At 38.7% G+C, this 22,181-nt stretch overlaps 1 protein-coding gene across 1 annotated transcript in view; it reads left to right on the plus strand.

Annotated features, from left to right (window-relative positions):
• The window catches only part of NFXL1 (nuclear transcription factor, X-box binding like 1), an 87,510-nt gene that overhangs the window by 41,756 nt on the left and 23,573 nt on the right, over positions 1-22,181 (plus strand). The window contains exons 14-17 of the mRNA XM_084626357.1: positions 906-997; positions 6,953-6,974; positions 14,604-14,744; positions 21,159-21,325. Of these exons, the coding sequence (XP_084482483.1) occupies positions 906-997; positions 6,953-6,974; positions 14,604-14,744; positions 21,159-21,325 (422 nt within the window). The remainder of the gene's footprint in view (positions 1-905; positions 998-6,952; positions 6,975-14,603; positions 14,745-21,158; positions 21,326-22,181) is intronic.

Consider the following 22,181-nt stretch of genomic DNA (forward strand, 5'->3'; position numbering starts at 1 on the left):
GTACTAGCACTCTGCTTAACAAGAAAATGAACACTTCTGTCCCTGATTTTATGTTGGAAAGTATAGCTACTAGGAGTAAATATTTAGGGATCGATATGCTGCGTGATACTTAATTGAAAAATTAAGGTTCTGCTTCTACTTGCCTTGTTTAAAATCTAATTGCTTTTTATCCTGGCCATAACTGATACTCGATTCTTCATATATTTCCACAGGTAAATCTAGTCTTCCTTTTCTTTCCTCTTCCTCCCCCCACCCCATATTGTTTAAGTTTTTGTCAACAATTTTATTTAATATCTTGTTTGCTTTTAATATCAGCTGTCAACTTAATTTTTATTTGCCTCTGTTTAAAACTGATGGTTAGCTGGCAGGTATTTGCTAAACTATCATATTAGGAAGCAAAATAGGAAACTATGTTTCAAAATAGGAAACTCTACGTTGAAGCTTTCAGACCTTAAACTTCATGTGCAAAGTATAGTAAGAACTTCAAAGTAATCATACTCCTGGAGTAGAGTATTTTGAACAGGTGAGAATGTACTGTTAATTTTACTTGCCTTTCCTCTGTTGTTCAACATTTAGAATGATTTTATTAATTTTTGACTTGTCCTTGTCCTCAGGTTAAACAGTAAGGGAATGAAATCGTGACTTGTGGTATAATAAAGCCACTTGGCCTTCAGTCTCCTATTCTTAGCCATGACAGAAAATGAAATGATTATCCAGGCATGTACTGCATTCATGTCTTAGTTCTAGTAATAGAATTTCTTCAGTTGGGGGAAAATAGACCTGTTAGAACTAAGATTTTACCAGGCATTGTGGATATTTATAGCTAAACAGTTGACTCAGAGTTGTCGCCACAATTTATATAATGCAATAATATAAACACAGCAATGTATTTGTTTTGCTCTCAGCACCAACCTGCCGGGCCCTGGGAACAGCCATCTGAGCCAGCTTTTATTCAAACTGCATTACCTTGCCCCCCATGTCAGATTCCTTTACTAACGTAAGTATAAAAGGAGTTTTGCTTTGAAATTGTATCAAATTTTTCATTGCTATGTAATGTGTTTTTGAAGGCATCACTTTTTGTGTTTCAGAATTTTACAAGGTTTTGTACTGATGCAGCATGTCTGACTTACATTTTTGGTGGAAACATAGTATCTCTAAAGGCAGGGAATTTCTTTCAGTGGCCAATAGGTAGCATCTTAGAATGGTCTGCTCGATGCACTAAGGGATGGATAGGAAGAGTAAAATAAGTGCCTGATTTTAAAATCTGTATAAACAAATGCACAAAGCTGTGTTAAAAGAACATTTTACAGATAGGAGACTGAGGCACAGAGAGAGCAAAAATATCCACTAATTTTGGGTGTCCCATTTGAGACACGTAAGACTTTATTTTTCAGAGTATGTAACATTATATAGCACTTCATGCTCAAAGGACTTCTCCCATTGACTTCACTTGCAGCTTTGAATGCCCAGCACTTCTGTAAATTAGAATCCAGTATCTTGTGTCAGTTACCCACAAAATGGGGAATTAGTGACCACCTTTGAAAAGTCTGGTTTAAATGATTTGACTAGCATCACATAGGAATTCTGTTGCAGAGGCTCTGATGATGTAAAAGATACATTCTAATTCTCTGTGAAATTATGAACCTTCTGTATGTATCTTTTGACTCAATTTTGAATGTACATCCTCTTTGTCCTTCTCTATCAGTTTACCTCCATGTTGGACTGAAATTCCAACAGCATAGTGGGATAGGATTGCCAATAGAAGGTCATTAAATCTGAAGTGCCCTTCCATTGAAAAGGAATATCCCTAAACAGTACACTGTATCCCCATCAGGAGTTGGTTTATTGTGGGAAATGTAGTCTGGAAGTTACCTGGCAGGGTTCTGTGATCACCTGAGGAGTCTGATCCTGGGAGTCACCTGACAGGGACAGGAAGGTTATAAAAATACAGGAACTGCTCTCTTCAGGGTTCTCTTCAGCCATTTTTACTACCTCCGGATGATGGAAGCTACTGCAGGCTCTGGCAGAGGCAAGGGGACTGGAGAACCACCAATGCAGGTGGTCACTCCCAAGGAAAGGGTGAGCTACAGTGAAGGGAAATGCACGTAGAGTTTATTTTTTAAAGATCCATATATTTTTCATCTGAGTAATTAAAGAGCAAATAATGTCTTTGTGCAAAACGTGACGCATATAACATATACACAACTACAACATGCCTCTATCGAAAGTTACACAAGCCTTCTGGGTTATAGTTTATTTGATGGGATTCTGGGAGAGTATATTTTCCAGCTGTTGGGGTATCTTGGGGGGCCAGCATGGTCCTGGGGCCTAAGGCAGGTGGGCTACTCAGTAAGGTGTAGCAGACTGAGAATTGGTGCGCAGGAAATGTGCCACAGGGATGAAGGAAGGAAACAGTGATGTAACTTTCTGAGACCCAGGGAAGCTTAAAACACACAGGGATCCAGAGGTTGGGATTTCCTTCGTAGGAGTTTGGGCTCTCCCCGCTGGCAACCCACCACCAATCAGATACGTGATAGAGGCCAGGATAGAATCCATTTCTCCAGGGCAGCATTTAACTGCCTTTACCATGAAACCCTCCTTTGTCTTCCTGTAGTCTCCTGCCTCTTTCAATACTCACTTTCGAGTTTCTGGAACAAATGAAGCAGGGTCCTACAGACAACAGCCTCCTTCACTAAACAAGTATGATTTTTTTTTTTACCTAGAGCAGCTCCATTTTGTGTGCTGAATGAGGCAGGGTTACAGTGGGGAAAAAAATAGTATGTGATTACATAGTGCATACACCCAAGGAGGGCAAATTCAGGTGGCACCAGCAACCTTAATTCTGGCATTTCTTAGTTTTTAAGCACTTGACTTTGCAAACTTAATGTTCTTTTAGACATTTTGTGTGTGTAATTTCCTAGCAAACTGGAAAACAAATCTGATCACGTGGCATCATACTGACACCAGCATGGTTCATCAGGTGGGTTGGAGCTTTTATATCCACCACACAGACGTGGCACTTGAACTATTGGAGTAATTAATAGTCATAAGGTAGTAATCTAAATGGACCAGCACTAGAGGCGAATAAACACTTTTGTTACACCTTTGCTGATAGCAGAGAAATGACAAAACTCAGGAAAGTTGGGTTCCTTTCCAGGCTGGGGTAGAGGGCACACTACCCATGTCCCCCCAGTCTGACCTCTTCTGCCTTGTCCCAGTCTTGTCTGTTTCCCACTCCAGTTCCATTCTCTTCACCTAGCCAGTCCCACTGTCCACTCTTCAGGGTTCTCATCAAATCTGTCTCCTCTCACCACCTTCCACCACCGCTCTTTATCCCCAGTCTTCTTGCCTAGCTAGGCCCAGATTCTGTCCTGTCCCCCTCTCCAGGCTTCTAGTTCCAATTTCTTTTCCTCCCCACATTTTCAGAGGTTTATGACTTGGCCAAATTTGGATGGATTTTCATGGGGACAGCAAAATGCACATCCATGAAACACAGGTCACACCCCTGCAAAATTTCACATTCCTTCTCTAAAGCATGGGTCTGCAAGTGCTTTTCAAATAAAATATCAGAATTTTTTTTAGCATGGACAAAACATATTTTCCCTTTTTTCCATAGCCCTGTCCTTGAATTTCCCAGATTTCACGTGAGGCAGACACCCCGCATGGAAAAATTCAGCCTGATTAAAGTTAGGTAAAGCTATAAGCCCCCTAAATACACACACAAGAATATAGCAGTGCTGTATTTGAGGTTGATATAGATGTCGTTTCTGTGTTAAACTGCTGTGTAAGACAGTTTTCTCTAGAGTACAGTTTTGTGCTGAGAACAAGAATAAAATTAGCTAAATTTTCTCCTTAAAAACTCACCTGTCCAGTCATTTTGAATAACCATGCATGGAAAGTAAATACCTATCCTCCTATTTAATATTTTACTTTTTTGTCAATTCTATTGCTGTTGTGTAACTTGAACACTTGTTTCATTTCAGATTTGACGTATATTGTAGCCCGATCTGTGAATTGTATATTGATTACTTAAGAATTCACAATTATCACTCTGAGATTTGACAGGTTCTTGTCCCAAGATCAGGACCAGTATTATTAAAATTACTGTTTAGTTGAGAACCCCGATGTGCAGTTACAACACGCTCACTTTAGGAACTCTTCTATATTTGCAAAGTCACAAACACTCTAACCTAGCAAGGTAGATAGAGATAATACAGAATGTATATCTGAACATCCATATACTTGCACCAGATCTTGCAGAACAACCTGAAATGTTAGTCAGTATTTTCCTCATCACCACCAGTGGCCATCATCCTGGCACCTCCCAAGGATATCTCTCTCCTCCTGCCCGCAGTGTGGGATACGCTTTTATAATATGTTACGCTGAAGCCTCTGTGTCTGATGCATATTCAGTAGGAGTTTCTCCCCTCTTCCTTATTTGTATTTCCTCACCCTATTAATTTTGGGGTGCCCTTCTCCTATAGGTTAGTATATTAATGATCTCAATTTATTATCCTATATGTCAGACATCTGCAGAGGTTCCCATCCTACAGTATCCAAAAGCTGGTGTTAGCTCATGTTCCTATTGTTGGCTGGTGGTGTTATGGACAAACTTCCCCCTTAAGCACTCTAGTCCAAGTTCCCCAAAACTGAGAGGTGACCATTAGGCCATTTATCTGTGCCAGAGTTAACAGGCTTCTAGCCTGATGTTAAATGCTAAAGCCAATGTCTTACAGGAAACAGGCCTGTAGTTTCCTTGCATTACTGCTGAATAAAATAAATACTAAAGACCGCTCTGTGAGCTACAGTATATAGCTCTGAGTGAACAACGCATGCTTTGCTTTGCTTGAAGACATTTACAGATATCTAAAGGTTGGATATTGAGCGTTCAGAGTTCACTAAAATACTGCAAATATGTAAGCATGTGCTTCACTTTAATCATGTGAGTGTTCTTACTGATTTCATTGTTACTACTCATGTGAATAAACATTTGCAGCTTTGGGACCTAAATAAGGAAATGACCATTCTCAAAATAGAATGTTGTTAAATTGTCTCTGAGCTCTTGTTTATGATGTAATATGAATAGTAATATTATAAATATTAATATTTCTGCCCTGCTTAGTCAATGTTCCAGTCAAGTGCCTTACCACAAAATATACATCTCCTTAAATCAGATATGGTACATTCCTAATGGTATCCTGGAATGAATAGTTTAAGGTTGGGAGAAACTTGCATTTGAAAAGACAATGGCTAAATGCAAAATATTTTGAAGAACAGCTGATATTAGTCTGATGAACATACATGATCTCATCTGGTTTTAGAAGTTAATCAGGGTTGGGCCTGTTCAATACTTGAGGTGAAAGGGGCTTGGAGATGTAGAAAGCACACTTCAGGATAAAGCAAAACAACCATGTTCATAAACAGTTGTCAGTAGTTCTGTTAATTGTTATTTGACAACTTTAGATAGGTGAGAGGCCAAAGGGCTGGATAAAAACAAATTTAATATCGGCCTTTATGAAGAGTTTAAAAGGAATGTCTGGAAAGTTAAGTATTGTGAACGTACTGGGCCAGCTTTTTCCTCCTGCACTAGGACAGATTTTGTGCTGATATGAAGGACAAAGATGCTGTAAACCAGATTAACTGACTACTGGTGAATCATCTCAGGATATGGGGATTCCTCAATGATGTAGAGCCCCTCGAAGGTTCCTGTGCTCCCAACTCTTTCTTGTAGCCAGAGGAAAGTAGCATCAGTGGGGTGTCCCTGTATCTTGCTGTTTTGTGGCAACTGGAAAAGCCATTTGGAGTTGTTGGTAGCTGCCGTATGTCAGAACAATTATTGCCACCCCCGCCTTCTAGCCTAAATTCCTCCATGTTCTTTAGCCAGATCTGAGGATTGGGGTCATTGTACCTGAAATTTAGTGAAGCTTTCAATAGGAGGCTCCAGTAGAGGAATGAGAAGGATACTCTTTGGAAAAGATACTGCAGATCTGAACCTGGTACTCAACCAAAGGTAGAAAGTAAGCACCATCAACACACAAACTGAGCAGAAGATTGATTTAGGCTCTCCTGGGTTCCGCCATTGTTTTGTATCTTTGACCATCTGAAGGAAGAAATAAATTTCTACAGGAGTAGACCACTTACGAAAAAGCCTCTAAAATTGTGAAATAGGGAAAATAATGCCTATTAAAAGACTCAAAGGAGTATGCTTAGAAAACAATAATTCAGAAGTTTCTGCAATAAAGATAATACATTTCTTTATACAGCCTTGCTGAGTCTGCAGTTGGAATACTTTATTCTGTCTATAAAACGATAAATTAGAATCCAAGTAAGAATGGAAAATTAGAGGTTAACACATTGATCTAACAGTGTAGTTGCGCTCCAAAAGCAGCATGAATGTTGGACCCACCCTTTGACCTTGATGTGGTGCCATGTAGAGCTGCCCTCCATGAGACTGTTGCTGAAAGGGGGTGGTGTTAGGGGAGAATTAGAACAAGTGGATTAGGGAGCATCTTTGCTAAAAGGTACTGGTCACTCCTACTAACTGAGGCCATATCTAGGAATGCCCTTAAATTCATGTGAACTCTCAGACTTAAGCTATGTCTACACTAGCACTTTTGTTGGTATAACTTACATCTCTCAAGGATGTGAAAAAAACACCCCTGAGAGCGACATAAGTTGCACTGACAGAAGCACCAGTGTTGACAGCTGCTGCTGCTTGTTGAGGTGTTTTAATTATGTTGACTGAAGAGTTCTCTCCCATCGGCATAGGGTGGCTATGGAGGAGACCTTGTAGCAGCACAGCTGCATCAGAAGTTCTATGCATTTGTGGAACTGATGTTTTATAACTGATTATTTCCCACAGCAAAACATTGACATTGCTTCAGATGCCTTATTGCTTTAAGGAGTACACCTGTTTGCAATTCTCTCAATATTTTTTTTCCCTTCTTTGCAGGGAATGTCTTGGGCAGCATGAGGTGAGTCACAGAGAAATGACCATTTGAGTGAATATGAAGTGTGCATCATTTTGTTTTGATTAATTAGTTCTTACAAAATATTTTTTGCATTAAAATCTATGAAATGTTTTTATTTGAGTGCTGTCGTGTTCATTAGGACAGTATTATAGCATTTTGTATTAGAAAATGTATAACAGTTGAATTTTAGGTTGTTTGATCAAAGTTTAAGTTCTTGGCTTTTGAAACGACATTTTATACAAGTATTGGGGTAGCCGTGTTAAAATGTATCCACAAAATTATTGTTGTTTTTGTACATTTTATACAGGTTATAATGGTGAAATGCTCTTGCACTAGTGAGTGTATTTAATTGCATGTTGTCTGTTTCATTAAATATTTCGCTCGGCTTATATGTAAGCAATGTTCCTCCTCTCCCCCATCAAATTTTCTTGTCCAAGTAGCTGCCATCACTACACTATTCCTCAGAAGGGATGGAGGCTTTGCATTGCATATGCGACAGTAAATGGTAATGCCACTGTGTGATTTAGATGCAGAGTGGGAAGATTGGACGTGGGGTGGAGACTCTCCTATGAGAGATCCAGAGAATTAACTTTTCATTTGGTGCAGCCTTCTATAATCTAGTAGTAGAGATTTTCTCTAGAGCAGTGGTTCCCAAACTTTAACAACCCGTGAACCCCTTTCACTAAAATGCCGAGTCTCGCGAACCCCCTCCTAAAAATGAACATTTCCAGGGATTTTATCCTTTACCTGAGTATAAATTAGAAAAGCAGTGATCTTGGCAATATAAAATTGGTTTTTATGACATCCTGATCACACACTATGTATTTATTATTATTTATCATTATAGTATCTTTATTATATTATGAAAATGGCAACACTCTTCTGAGATCTCACTTCTGTTGCTTGTATCATTTTGAATAAGCCTGTTAAACAACAAGGCTCCTTGGTTTCATCAAGGAGTATCGGATGTGAAACAGCATGTAGGGATTTAAAAAAGCCAACTCACATCAAGAATTCCTCCTATACAAGCATTCAGGTCTTGAGCAGTCCAGGCAAACCACTCAGGTTACAACGAAGCTTAAACTTGTTCATCATTTTAAAAACGATACTAGCTGCTTGTTTCATTTTAAGAACAGCAAAAAAACCTACCTCCCTTTGTATTTCTTATAAGGAGTCTTGAAGTTTAAATCTCCTCTGTGTGTTAGATATGCTGGCTTTGAACTGCTTAGCTCTTGGAAGTCCAGGGGCTCTGGGCTGCTGGCCCCGGGGTCCTGAGGGACAGCTCTGTCCGCTGTTAGGGAATTTTTTCTTGAGAACGCCCTGTAACATTTCACGAAGCCTAGTTTGGGAACCACTGCTCTAGAGGAAAATGTAATTAATTTTCACAATCATTTAACAGTTAGAAAAGTAATCCAAAAATCATTTACCACTTTTTATAATTAATTTTTCACTAATTTTAAAATTTACAGCTACATTTTAATGATAGTATTAGCAGGTGTTTTGTTAGGCTTATTGCAGACTTTTCACTAATATGTCAAGTTTTTTAATATCAGTTTTCAGAGTAGCAGCCGTGTTAGTCTATATTCACAAAAAGAAAAGGAGTACTTGTGGCACCTTAGAGACTAACAAATTTATTTGAGCATAAGCTTTCGTGAGCTACAGCTCACTTCATCGGATGCATTTATCCGATGAAGTGAGCTGTAGCTCACGAAAGCTTATGCTCAAATAAATTTGTTAGTCTCTAAGGTGCCACAAGTACTCCTTTTTGTAATATCAGTGACATTCTAATTTAGAGCTCTTTTAAATTAGACAATCGAGATGTAAAGTTTATTTGTTAGCGGTCATTATGATTCATAATTCACATAATTGTTGTAATCATAACCATGAGGTTTTTAAATCAGATGTTCATTGTTCCCATATAACTTTCCTCAATATATTTCCAATTTATGCTGGAATGTTTTTATATAAAATGAGCGTCTGCATTTTGGTACACCATGTACTGTTGGCTTGATGATGTAGATATCATGTAAGTGCATCTACAAATTAGTTTTGAAAGTTGAAGTAGAAATGACACCATCTTGTATAATAATATGGAAGGTCAAATGTTACAAAGATGTATGTAGTCTTTAAAAGACTAAGTAAATATTTAATACTGGCAAACAACTGTCCTAATCTTGTGCACACATTGTTCTGTAGCGTGAATGAAAAAAAATATGTACGGTATGTCTCCTTTGATTTAAATGAAATTGGTGTTTTTTTTTCCCTTGGTCATTTAGTGCTTATCTGTGGAAACTTGTGAAGTATGTGAGAGTCAAGATTTAGGTTTATGGTTTTGTGTGTGCATAATTTCAGTGGGAGGAAAAGTTTCAGAGGTTAGATAAAAGGTATACACTTCACATGTGCTTTCTTCAAAGTATTAGAATTTTTTTATAGAAATTGCCTTCTGTACAGATAGACTTAATGTGTGCAACCAAAATCAGTATTTTTTACTGACCTCGGTAATTTTATAGTTGATCTAAATAATTTCTTCTTTGTGGTAAGTAGTCTCCTTTTCAACATCATGTATGCACGCCTTCTTTCTATCTGTTTTACGTCAACCGTTTCTCAGACTTTCTCTCTGTTTTACTTCAACCACTTCAAGCTATTTCTCAAGGATTGCAGTGAGTCTGTACTCACTGCAGTCTCAGTATAGTGGGGTTTTGTCCACTCAGCAGGATGAAAAGGGGTTGTGGCTCCTTTAAGTTTCCCTTACTGCCTTTAAGTTTCCCCTATGCAGGGAGAGCAAAGGGGACAGTTTCCAAAGCCAAGGGCAACTGGAAGAGGCTGGCTCAGGTGGGACATTGGCCATTGTTTGTACTGGGGTAGGTAATGAGGTTAGATCTAGTTGTCTCAACCTAGCAGGTAGCAAGAGTCCAGTGCAGGTAAGGAGTCCAGTTCCCTCATAAAACTGACATTGGAAATGGACTTCGGGAAAGGCATCCCTTAATGAAGCTGGGAAAAGGGTTTGGTTCTCTTAATGTCTGGTACAGTAGGGAGACAACCCCCCTTTTCCAATTGCTTCTCCTACCCTCGTATGGGGGGGTGGTATGGTCACAACAATGGGCAAGGATCAGGTTAGGATGGGTGAGGGCTGACAACAGTACTCCCAAATAGGTGGGAATGATTAAGGAAATAATGGTGGCCTGTGCTGTACAACCGATTGCAGAGTATTTTCCAGGTGAGGTATGTTAATAAAATTGCCACCTAATTAAATCACATCTGCTGCATTTTAACTTCCTTCCTGCATGGCTGGGACAATCCCACTCATTGGATTTTGGAATTCGTGTGTCCTTTTATATCTCATTGCTGTATAGGATTGTGTTCTACGTATGTCACTACTTATAGCACAGACCCCTTTAAGACAGTGTCATCCTTCCTCCCCCTGCCCCATCCACATTAGAGATATTTGTGGGCTTTGGGATAAATTTATAGTACTAAGTCATGTAAGTTGTACTCTGTCATGAACTCCAAAGGTGTGCCATAAATAAATCCTCATGAACGTATTTGAAATCTGCATGATACTGCACCCCTTTGATTACATGACTTCTAAAGGCTGGTGCATAGACTTCTAAAATACCCACTACAGAAAAATACATAAGCTAAAACTTCCCCAAACATATATACAGCAACTAAACACAATCTAATAAATTATGTAGATAAACCTGACATGATAGAGTAGTATTTAAGTGCTTTAAGAAGCTATTTGCAGCTATCTTTAATGAATAATTCTATGGAATTACCTTGTTTAATGAAAAATAAACTCAAAGATAGACTCTTCCCATTGTGAAGATGTTATCCCATCATACCATCTCCTCCATAAACTTATCAAGTTTAATCTTGAAGCCAGATAGGTCTTTTGCCCCCACTGCTTCCCTTGGAAGGCTATTCCAGAACTTCACTCCTCTGATGGTTAGAAACCTTCGTCTAATTTCAAGTCTAAACTTCCTGATGGCCAGTTTATATCCATTTGTTCTTGTGTCCTCATTGGTACTGAGGTTAAATAATTCCTCTCCCTCTCTGGTATTTCTCTCTCTGATATAGAAAGCAATCATATCTCCCATCAACCTTCTTTTAGTTAGGCTAAACAAGCCAAGCTCCTTGAGTCTCCTTTCATAAGACAAGTTTTCCATTCCTCGGATCATCGTAGTAGCCCTTCTCTGAACCTGTTGCAGTTTGAATTCATCCTTCTTAAACATGGGAGACCAGAACTGCACACAGTATTCCAGATGAGGTCTCACCAGTGCCTTGTAGAACGGTACTAACACCATCTTACCTTTACTGGAAATACCTCGCCTGATGCATCCCAAGACCACATTAGCTTTTTTCACAGCCATATCACACTGGCAGCTCTTAGTCATCCTATGATCAACCAATACTGCAAGGTCAGTCTCCTCCTCCGTTACTTCTAATTGATGCGTCCCCAGCTTATAACTAAAATTCTTATTAATCTCTAAATGCATGACCTTACACTTCTCACTATTAAATTTCATCCTATTACTATTACTCCAGTTTACAAGGTCATCCAGATCCTCCTGTATGATATCTTGGTCCTTCTCTAAATTGGCAATACCTCCCAGCTTTGTATCATCCGCAGACTTTATTGGCGCACACCCACTTTTTGTGCTGAGGTCAGTGATAAAAAGATTGGTCCCAAAACTGATCACTGAGGAACTCCACTGGTAACCTCCCTCCAGCCTGATGGTTCACCTTTTAGTATGACCCGCTGTAGTCTCCCCTTTAACCAATTCCTTATCCAACTTTCAATTTTCATATTGATCCTCATCTTTTCTAATTTAACTAATAATTCCCCATGTGGCACGGTATCAAACACCTTACTGAAATCTAGGTAAATTAGATCCACTGTGTTTCCTTTGTCTAAAAAAATCTGTTACGTTCTCAAAGAAGATCAGGTTGGTTTGGCACGAGCTACCTTTTGTAAAACCATGTTGTATTTTGTCCCATTTACCATTGACCTCAATGTCCTTAACTACTTCCTCCTTCAGAAAATTTTCCAAGATCTTGCATACTATAGATGTCAAACTAACAGGCCTGTAGTTACCCGGATCACATTTTTTTTCCTTTCTTAAAAATATGAACTATGTTAGCAATTCTCCAGTCATATGGTACAACCCCTGAGTTTACAGATTCATTAAAAATTCTTGCTAATGGGCTTGCAATTTCATGTGCCAGTCCCTTTAATATTCTTGGTTGAAGATTATCTGGGCCCCTCGATTTAGTCCCATTAAGCTGTTCGAGTTTCACTTCTACCTTGGATATGGTAATATCTACCTCCATATCCTACCGTTATCCCTAAGCTCCTCATTAGCCTCATTAAAGACTGAGGCAAAGTATTTGTTTAGATATTGGGCCATGCCTAGATTATCCTTAACCTCCGCTCCATCCTCAGTGTTTAGCGGTACCACTTCTCTCTTTCTCTCTCTCTCTCTCTCTCTCTTTTATTTATATGGCTATAGAACCTTTTACTATTGGTTTTAATTCCCTTTGCAAGGTCCAACTCTACTTGACTTTTAGCCTTTCTCACTTTATCTCTACATGTTCTGACCTCTGTATGCAAAGAACAGCCAGGCTTTTGTTCGTGTTTTTTTTTTTTTTTTTGGTAGTATACAACCATTTTGGTGGTGTCTTCCATTGTGGTTTTATGTTCTGATTTTGTTCTAATTTGTTTTTTCTCATAATTTTAATTTCATTTTTGAATTCTGTGGCAATAGATTATATTAATCTGACTCTGCATGTGTACATTCTTTTATGCTAGCTCCTGTTTAGATGTGGTTCAGTCTTAGCCTAAAGTACAGTTATTGTGGTTTTAGTTCCCTAACTACCTATTTAAAATTTAAAATGTAATCAAATACTAATTTTAAAACCAAAAACAAACAGTCCATCCACTCCTAAATCCTCCATGTCTAGTATTTAAACTTCCTCCTATATTTTTCTTTGGTTTTAATTCCGCTTTCCAGTTGCAGGCAGGTCTTTAGGTTGTTCTGTTGCTGATATCAAAACCACTTTTCATGCAGAAAAGACTGGGATGAACTGCTCAAATTTAGAAGGTTTTGTACTTCCTCTTTTAGCTCTGTCCCTCTGCAGTCTCCTTCTGGTAGATCTGTACTGGGAAATGGTGAGGCTATATTTACTTGTTCCTAATCAGTTTCTAAAAGTGACCTTCCACTCTCATCAACTTTTTTCCTATTATCTCCACCCCATCAGCCTCCTTGAAGCTATGGATTTCTTGTGCTGATAATGATAGTGAGATTAATTATATTAGTCATTCTAGTTTAGTCTCCTGCTGCTGGAACACTATAATGTTTTCTTTAAGATGCTCTTTTGATCTGTCACTGACATTCACAGCAGAATGACTAATACCTGCCTGAAGTCAGGAAGTGGAAGTGAAACCTGAGAAGAAAAGGAAGCAACTTAAAATATTAAAGTGTAATTTTTTTACCCCAAAGAGCCACATACTTCTAGGTATTTGGGAAGATGGCTCACGCTTCAGCCAGCATAGATAGCTTCAATTTCCCCATGATACTGTGGAGAAGTGGAGTAATTTGGCAATGACAGCCTTCCACATGTCCCATGCCACAATCATATAACCAACCTGCCATCCAGAACACTTCTCAGATTCCCTGTTGAGGATATCCTACTTCAGTTCCATCTTCTGTCTTCCCAGCCCCTGAAAGGGCTGTCACCAAGTCCACACAGCCACAAAAATGAATTATTATAGAAATTAGGTGTATGTGAGAGTTGGAGGGAGAGCCCAGTTATATGGGGCAGGGGCAGAACTTTGCATAAGGCCCACAAAATATTTGGAAGTGTCAGTGTATAGGTAACAATATGGAGCCTTTAGTCTCCTAACTTCTCAGTTGTAGTCTAGCCAAAATGAAAGTAGTTACTGAAAGTTATCCTAGTCTGACAAAATTTGTATTCAGTGCTCTGTGAAATTATCAATTTTCAATTCCTAATGGATGGGTGACAGCATCACAAACCATTTTGAATGTGAACATGGTGCATTAGTTAAAGGAGGGGAACTGGGAGTGAATAAGTTTAAATTCTAGTTCTGACACTGACATACTGTTTGATGTTGGACACCTTTCTGCGTTCTGTTTCTCTGTGGAGTTACAGTGGATATGCTTAAAGTTCTGGTTTTAGAGATGATGTATCCGATGATATATCCGATGTGTAGGGAGATTCTGGAGCTTAATTCTAGAACTAGAATGGACTTTGAGTGAGCTCACTATACATAGTGTCTCCACAGGGTTATTGTGAGGCTTAATTCTTTAACAGTTGTAAAGCACTTAGAAAGTCTCTAGCAAAAGGCACAATAGATGTGCAAAGTATTACTAAAACACACTGAAAGTCTGCAACTGATAGTCTGTTTTCCAGATATTCAGCAGCTGTTTTCAGAAAGCAAGCTTGTTAGTTTTTTTATTTACTTAGGTATAATATAAAATCAAGTACATAAACTTAATTGAACTTTTCATTTTACTGTGTTAATTAAGGTTATTTGTCAGACATTCAGAAGCACCAGAAGTTCTCTATCGTGGTACTAATGCCATACGTTGGGTTTTTTTAACCTTTTAGGCGAGTCCTTTACCATGTCACTCTGCGGGCCCCTACTCATGTAAAAGATTTTGTGGACGGCTGCTTGATTGTAAGAATCATACCTGCATGAAGGAATGTCATAAATTTACCAAAGTAAATGGTAATACTGACAGGCAAAAGGTAAGTTTTAGAGGTTGTATTTTTCTTTCGTCTGTTCTTGGCTCAAGAGCACAAGATTTGCGGTCAGGAAACAAAGGTTCTGTTTCCAGCTCTATCAGTGACTTACTTGGCGACCTTTAGCAAGTCACTTAACCTTTCTGTGTTTTCATTTCATCTTTAAAATTGGGATAGTTGTTAATTAGCTATTTTGTAAATATTAAGCACTGTTATTATTTCTGTTGTAACATTTAAAGCTAAGTAGTCACGTAGATTCTCCCCCCCCCCCCCCGTCCAGTATCACTTTTTTGTATTTTTATAAACTTCCTCCAAAGTCAAATATGACAACTCTTCCTGGGTTGTGTGGCCTACTGATGTAGTGTTGGGAGGAATCCAAGTTTATCTTGAGGGGTGAGGTAAGGGGGGTTCACAAACCCCATGATAGTTTGTTGGGGAGAAATTGCTCACCAGTCAAACTTGCAGTACAGAAAGCCAGCAAACCCTTTAACAGTAGAGAAATTCTACCTCGTCACTAGAAGTATGTCAGAACCACAAGGCTGAGATTTCCACACACAAAAAAGTAGTGAGACTGCATGTTAAGATCCATCAAGAGACCACTAGAGACTATTTAAAAAAAATTCCTACACTATAAGATTATTTGCTTGTTGAGTACGTGAAGCCAGGGGCTAGAAGATTGTAGTTGCTGGAGGTACGATGAAACAAAAATGAGAGATTGGGTAGGGATGAAGAACTGCCCTAGTTTTGAGTTGACAAGGTGGGTGAGGTAATATCTTTTATTGGACCAAATTCTGTTGGTAAGAGAGACCACCTTTGAAGCTTACACGTAGCAGTTCTTCAGGTCTGGGAAAAGTATTCAAAGTGTCACAGCTAAATACTAGGTGGAACAGATTGTTAAACATAAGTAGGTAACACACATTACCAGGGCCCTTTCAAGGTGAAGATGGTCCATTAACACCACCATAGTAATAGGACTAAAAGGGGGGTTAGTCATCAGAACTGGCATACTCAGTCTGATCAGATCCAGCAGGACTGGAAACAAAACTTACTGTAGCCAGTAAAGGCAACTAAGGTCACGGTGTCTGTCCTAATCTCACTTAAGGGTCGGTGGTCCTTCCTGGGTCTGCCTAGGTTTGAGAGGCACCCTGCTACCGCCAGCTCTTAGCATGAGGAAGCCTTGTTTGTGTCTGCTGTGGGTCAGCTCTTGGCTCCATTGACCACAGGCAACACAAACACTTCCCTCTCAGCCTATGCAGGCTCTAATGTTTCTCTGCAGGCTAGTGATGGGCACACTTCAACCCCTGAGCCCTCCGAGTGTCCCATTGGAGTGTCCAGTCCCTGTTCCACTGAACACTTACAGTAGTTACAGATTCACTGCTCCCAAAGAAGCAGTACTCCCCAGCTTGTCAGTTACCACTGAGCTCATCGCTCTGCTTATCTTGTAGCACTTAAATAAGGTTAAAGTATAAGTTTAAAAGTTCATTTAACAAAGGAAAGAGATCCAAATGGTGGCAGGTAGAAATATTGGAAATAAATGGTTGCATATAAAATAAAATCATAACATGCATTCTAAAACCTAGACTTATGTAACTAATGCTTACCCCCAAAGTCCTTCCAGCATTTTACAGCCAGGTTGGCTGTAATCTTTCATTCATGAGGCAAGTCATGCTGTCTGCTTCCCTCAGTGGAAAAGCTCTAGGGCGTCTCCCAGTACCCCCAGCAATACTCCCCTAAAACATTAATGTTACTCATAAACAGGAAGTCCCGCTGCTAATTGCTTTTTCCTGTTTGCCTCTTTCTTGTCGACTTCACAATCTCTTGTTTGGCATTTGGCTCAGACTGCAGATAGGCCTCTGTTGTGAAGTGTACAATACATGTGTGACCAGACAGAGGAGAGATGAGAATCTCCTCCCTACTACCTGAAAGGAGCATGTTTATCACCTTCTGGTGACCTGCCTTATCTCATATACCTTAGGAACATAATTTTCAGTACAGATACATAATTCCTTAGACATTATCTGTTCATACATTTTGCAATGATTATGATGCCAGTGGGCTCTTGGTAGATGCCATTCATAGTGAAGTATTATGCATATATCCAATGCAGGGGATCCCTTTAAAACTAAGCACTCCCTGTGCCCTCTGCCATTTGGCACTAGAGGTCCCTGGGTCACAGGGTCAGTGCGCCTGCAAAAATTGGAGGAAGAAAAAGTGTTTGAACCCTCATACTGCATGGAGAAGAGTGTAAATCTTTTGCTGAGGTGTAGCAAAGGTTCATCTTGATTGTCTCAGTTCACAAAGGATTACATTTCCTTCTTGATTTGGGAACCACTCATGAAATTTTCTCATTGAACGTTTCGGTCTGTTAGATGATCTGTTCCTTCCTCGCAAAGTATGTTACAACCAAGATGATTTTGGACACTAACAAGTTCCAATTATTAGGGCCTTCCAAATAGAGGATTATTGACTTGGGCAGAGTAAAATTCTAGTTAGAACAAAGGCACGAGTTTTGGGGCTGACTGTTTCAGCAGTTCCTTTGAGCCATTCATGGGTATGAAAAGACAACTTTACAAGCTCTTCAGATACAGGTTCTGTTAATTCCGGTATGCTTAACCTCAGTTGAGCAGCTCACCAAGAAGGGTTTCATGTCCAATGATTAGTCCAGAGATCTTGGATTTACATGGCATGCTAGAAATTTGGACAGTTGAGCAGCATTCAGTTGGGGTACAAAATATAACTTTAATTCTGAAAGTTGTATCTTATACTCCCAACAGCATAAGGAGGTAGGAGGACTCACTGTAAAACTTGATCCTAACCACCATTGAACCCACCTACCAGTGTAGGTTTCTTCGTGCTCTGTAAATTGGACATAAAAATGCACCCTGGGTTTTCTCTGAGGCAGACTTATAAAAACCCATCATCTTCCTTGGCTAAATTGATGCTAGCCAGTCGTACATTACTTGTTTGTCAGTTGACTCTTGAAACAGTGCCACCACAGAACAAGAGGTAGTTAGAGCCTGTCAGTGATGCTAACCAACTGGTCACCTCGTTCCATGAGAGCTATAAGGCCAACTGCATGGAACCTTTTTCACCTAAATTTTTATCACCACCAAGTCAGCGATTTGAGGTTTTAGTGTAGATTTTTCCCGATTCTCTGACAAGCTTCTTTCATGCTGCCTCCTATAGATGGAATGTCCTGTTTTAATTCCATGTTACAGAATTCTGGCTTTTATTTGTTATGGCAGCATCCAAAAGTCTCATTCTGGATTGGGGGCACTGATGTGCTAGGCAATGTACTAACACGTTACTAGACTTTAGGATAGGTGTTGGTTCTTACTACTTAATTTAAGACAAGATGCAACAAGCTGATGTAACAATTATTATGTCTTCATTCCATTCCCTAAAATACATGGTTGCTTTGGCTAGCTGTGCTCAATTAGATGATGATGAATTGCTTTGTTTTTTTTTAATCATAAGGTATAAACAAAATCAATATCTCTGATCCCTGCTGGCCCTCTGCTTAGCCATTATGAATTTGCATTTTCCTGTCAGCAGCATGGTAGAAGTGTGTTTTGAGGAGGAGTTTATGGGCTAACTCAAGAAGATCATTCCACATTTAAGAAGCAGCATGGAAGAAGTGTGAATATGCTTTTTGGGGACATAGACAAACTGGTGATCTTGCATAGCATTGTTGGAGTGGAAGGGGCAGAACTCATTTAAAATGGAAAAAAAGGAGGGGCAGAGTTTCAAAAGGCAATAATGATGAGGATGTGCAGAATTTGTTGTAAGTATAAAACAGGGAGCCAATAGAGGTAATGGAATCTTAGTTTTGTGGGATACCTGTAAGTTTTAAATAAATTGTCATCTTTCTTAGTTTTATGTCTCATCAAAGAAATTATTATAAAGGTTATTACTCTATTCCTTCAGTTACTCTCTGTTCTGAGTCTAGCTTAACTATATGCATTTCATGGCTCACTGTAAAATTTTAATCTTCACAAGTGGAACACTCCAACAATACTTGCCTCTTGGAGTGAGGACAAATTACTTACCTGAAATTGTGTGTTTCTGTTTGGAAAGAAACAATCTGTATAGGGCCTTGTCTGTGCTCATAAGTTACACTGATTTAACTAAAAACTGTTTTTAAAAAAAAAAAGTAGGTTAAAACTGTGTAAACCCCTATTTGGACACTCCCCAATCTGTATAAAACTGGTTATGTAGATGTTTAGCTTGCAACTGCAAATTCACCAACACAAGGTAAACCCCAACGTATGCCAGTTTTAAACTGATTGTAAGAGTAGTGGTTTGCACTAGTGTAACTAAATTGGTCTATAATAACACCCTTTATTTGATATTGTGTGTATAGATCAGGCTTATGTCTCACTAGCCCAGCTCAAAATTGAGCTGATGGTGAGAAAAAGCACCTTATTACTCATCATTACTCAATTTTGAGCTCAGCTGGTGAGACATAGGCCCCTCCCTGAGATCTACTTGCCACTGGATAGGGAAGGCAGCTAGGAAATTATATGGTTTGAAGTGCTCTCTGGATGGCATGTTGATGGCCATCTGAATAAGCCTAGCTGGAAGATATCGGCGTCAGAGAACAATAGAAGTAAATGTTACCCTTTTTATCAGTCAAATGTTATTATAAAATTCTGAAGGTTAAATATTAACTGTTTGTTATATTCAACAAATGTTTTAAAGTAAATGTTTTAAAGTTAAAAAAAAAAAAAGTGGCACATTTAGTGTATGAATGAAAGTAAAGCTGTTGCTTTATGTGCCCATCTCTATCTGTTCAGTAATGAGATTTATATTAACCACTGAAGGAAATAGTGCTTGTTTCCTTGACTCTGTGCTAACGTGGATTAGAATTTGCTAAGTAAATAACCCTATTGGAATAAATTTAAACCTCACTACAATACAGACAAAAATTTAACCTTTTAAAGATTATTCTCCATGTTGTGTGGAATTGAGTCTTTGTCCTTTTTCTGAAATGCATACTTTAATCATACAATAATCCTGATGTACTAATTTTTCAGCCTGCTATATAGTAGGTTTCCATCCCAATGCTGTTCAAACTGCTGTTTGAGGGGGGAGAAATGCAAAAAGTGCAGAATATCAGTAAATCGTAAAGCTTGCTTTGAATACTTTTTTAAATAAAGTTTTTAACCCCTTACTTTTAGGACTTTTTCCTCTGCTCTTTGGCAGATACAAAACTACAGACTTATTATAAAAGCCTGGTTAGTTTTATTTTTCTGATCTCTGAGCAACGACTCCTTCCTGCATCAAGTTAAAGTTTGTTCAGTACTTTGCAGGTGAAAAGCACTGTACTAATATCTGTTCTATTCGTTAACCTGCTATCATTAAAGAAGGCTGTTATGCAACCTTACAACCTGTTTTCAGAAAGTTAAGAGTAACTGGAAGGTGCACTTCTTGGGGTGACACTTTCCATGCTTAATCACCACCCAGAGGTGCCTACTTCTTTTAAATGTTAGTGAAAACAGCTCAACCGTGTGTGAGCAGAATGAGAGGGATTGGAGGGAAATGGCGTTTTCCTTATTGAATGAATGAATGAAAAAATCTTATGACTTTATTTTGAACAGCCCTGCAGTCAGAACATTATGGAGTTGAAATGTGGCTTGAAGATAGTCCTCCTGGAGGAGCAATACACAACCTAATTCTTTAGGAAATTCTTTAATTTGGTTAACTTATGAACTGGAGTGTGATCATGTGTAGAAATATTTTGCTGTGCTCATTAAGGCCCCATCTGTACAGTCAGATCTGCTCATCCTGTGGATCTGATAGCACAATCAAGGGCTAAATGAGCATCTAAGGAACGCGAACTCTGTGATCTGCCCTGTTGACTAGGGCTCTTGTAGATTTTGTAACTTGTACATAGTTGAGGCAGTATTCAGCAGCCCTCAAAACGTGGTACTAAATCAGTAGTTTTTGGACCATAATGAAACTTACATTAGTACAAGTGTATTTTAAAGCTGTTGTAGAAAAAATAATGTATTTAAGAAGTAGTATGTTACAAGATTACTGCATCATGATGAATATACACTGGGGGTGCAGAGTTAGTTTTATATATGCTGTCTTAACTTTAGCATTTCCTGATTAACTACTTTTAATGATGCAAACTTAATATAGTAGTGCTGAGTGGCAGTTTTTCAAAGTATTAATCTTAAGTGGCCCTCTTTATGTCTGGGCGGGAACGTAGGAGCCTCTCTCTTTGACTACCGATTGCAGGCATTCCTTCCATTCTATTAAAAACATATTTTAGTATTTAGTTTGATAGACATCTCATTGAAGAACAAAGCTCCCTCTTTACATAAATTTGTCCCTAGATGTAATAGTTCACTAAAATGATGTTTAGCAAAACAACTGTTTGGTTCAATAATTTTTCTTGTATTGTTTTATTAGGCTAGTCCAGAATGTTCTCACTGTGAGGAGGCGTGTACCAAGCCACGACCACCAGGCTGCCCTCACTCGTGCATTTTGCCCTGTCATCCTGACCAATGTCCACCATGTGTCCAAATGCTTAAAATAAAGTGTCACTGCAAACTCACAAACCTGTATGTTGAATGCATGTAAGTAGATAAAGGGGAAGCTTGAATTCAGAAATATGACTGCTTGGAAGGAGGCATTTAAAATGTCTCTTGGTCAGGTCTTTTAATTTTTTATTTGAAGATTACACAATTGGTGGTGGCTCAGAAAAAGCAGCACTAAAAAAAATCTCCATCTCTTTTTCTGTCCATTCAGATCTGTTTCACTATTGCCAGTTAAAATATTAAGACTCTACAACAGTGTTAAGAGCATAACTGGTTTGTGGATGTAGTTGAATTTTTGGTAACATATGCCAGAAATGGACTTTATTCTCCTGGGTAGTTTTAGAATGAATGTAGTACACAGACTTACTAGGTTCTGTAAAGATCTTTTCAATTAAAACTCTGTAATTCATAGATTATAGTCATAATACAGGTTATAGAACTTTCTCGAATTACCGTTTAAACTAGAGTTTATATTTTAGAAAAACTTCCAGCATTGATTTTTAAAATTGCCAGTTGTGGAGAAGCCATGATGTCTGTGGTGGATTGTTCAAATTGTTAATTATCCTCATTGTTAAAAATGTGTGCCTTTATTCCTAGTCCGAATATGTCTCTCCAACTTCCAGTTACTGGATCTTGTTATGTGTTTCACTCCTAGATTGAAGATCTCTTTATCAAATTTTTGTTCCCCATGATAGGTACTTATAGGCTGTGATCAAGTCACACCATAACCTTCTCTTTGCTAAACTAAATAGATTGAGTTTCTGGAGACTATCACTATAAAGCATGTTTTTCAATCCTTTAATCATTCTTGCGGCTCTTCCATGAACCATCTCCTATTTATCAACACTCTTGTGGCTTACTGCCTAGTTTTTGCGTCTACAATTTGAGTAGCACT

The sequence above is a fragment of the Lepidochelys olivacea genome (genome assembly GCF_965140295.1).
Source record: "Lepidochelys olivacea isolate rLepOli2 genome assembly, chromosome: 4".
Lineage (NCBI taxonomy): Eukaryota > Metazoa > Chordata > Testudines > Cheloniidae > Lepidochelys > Lepidochelys olivacea.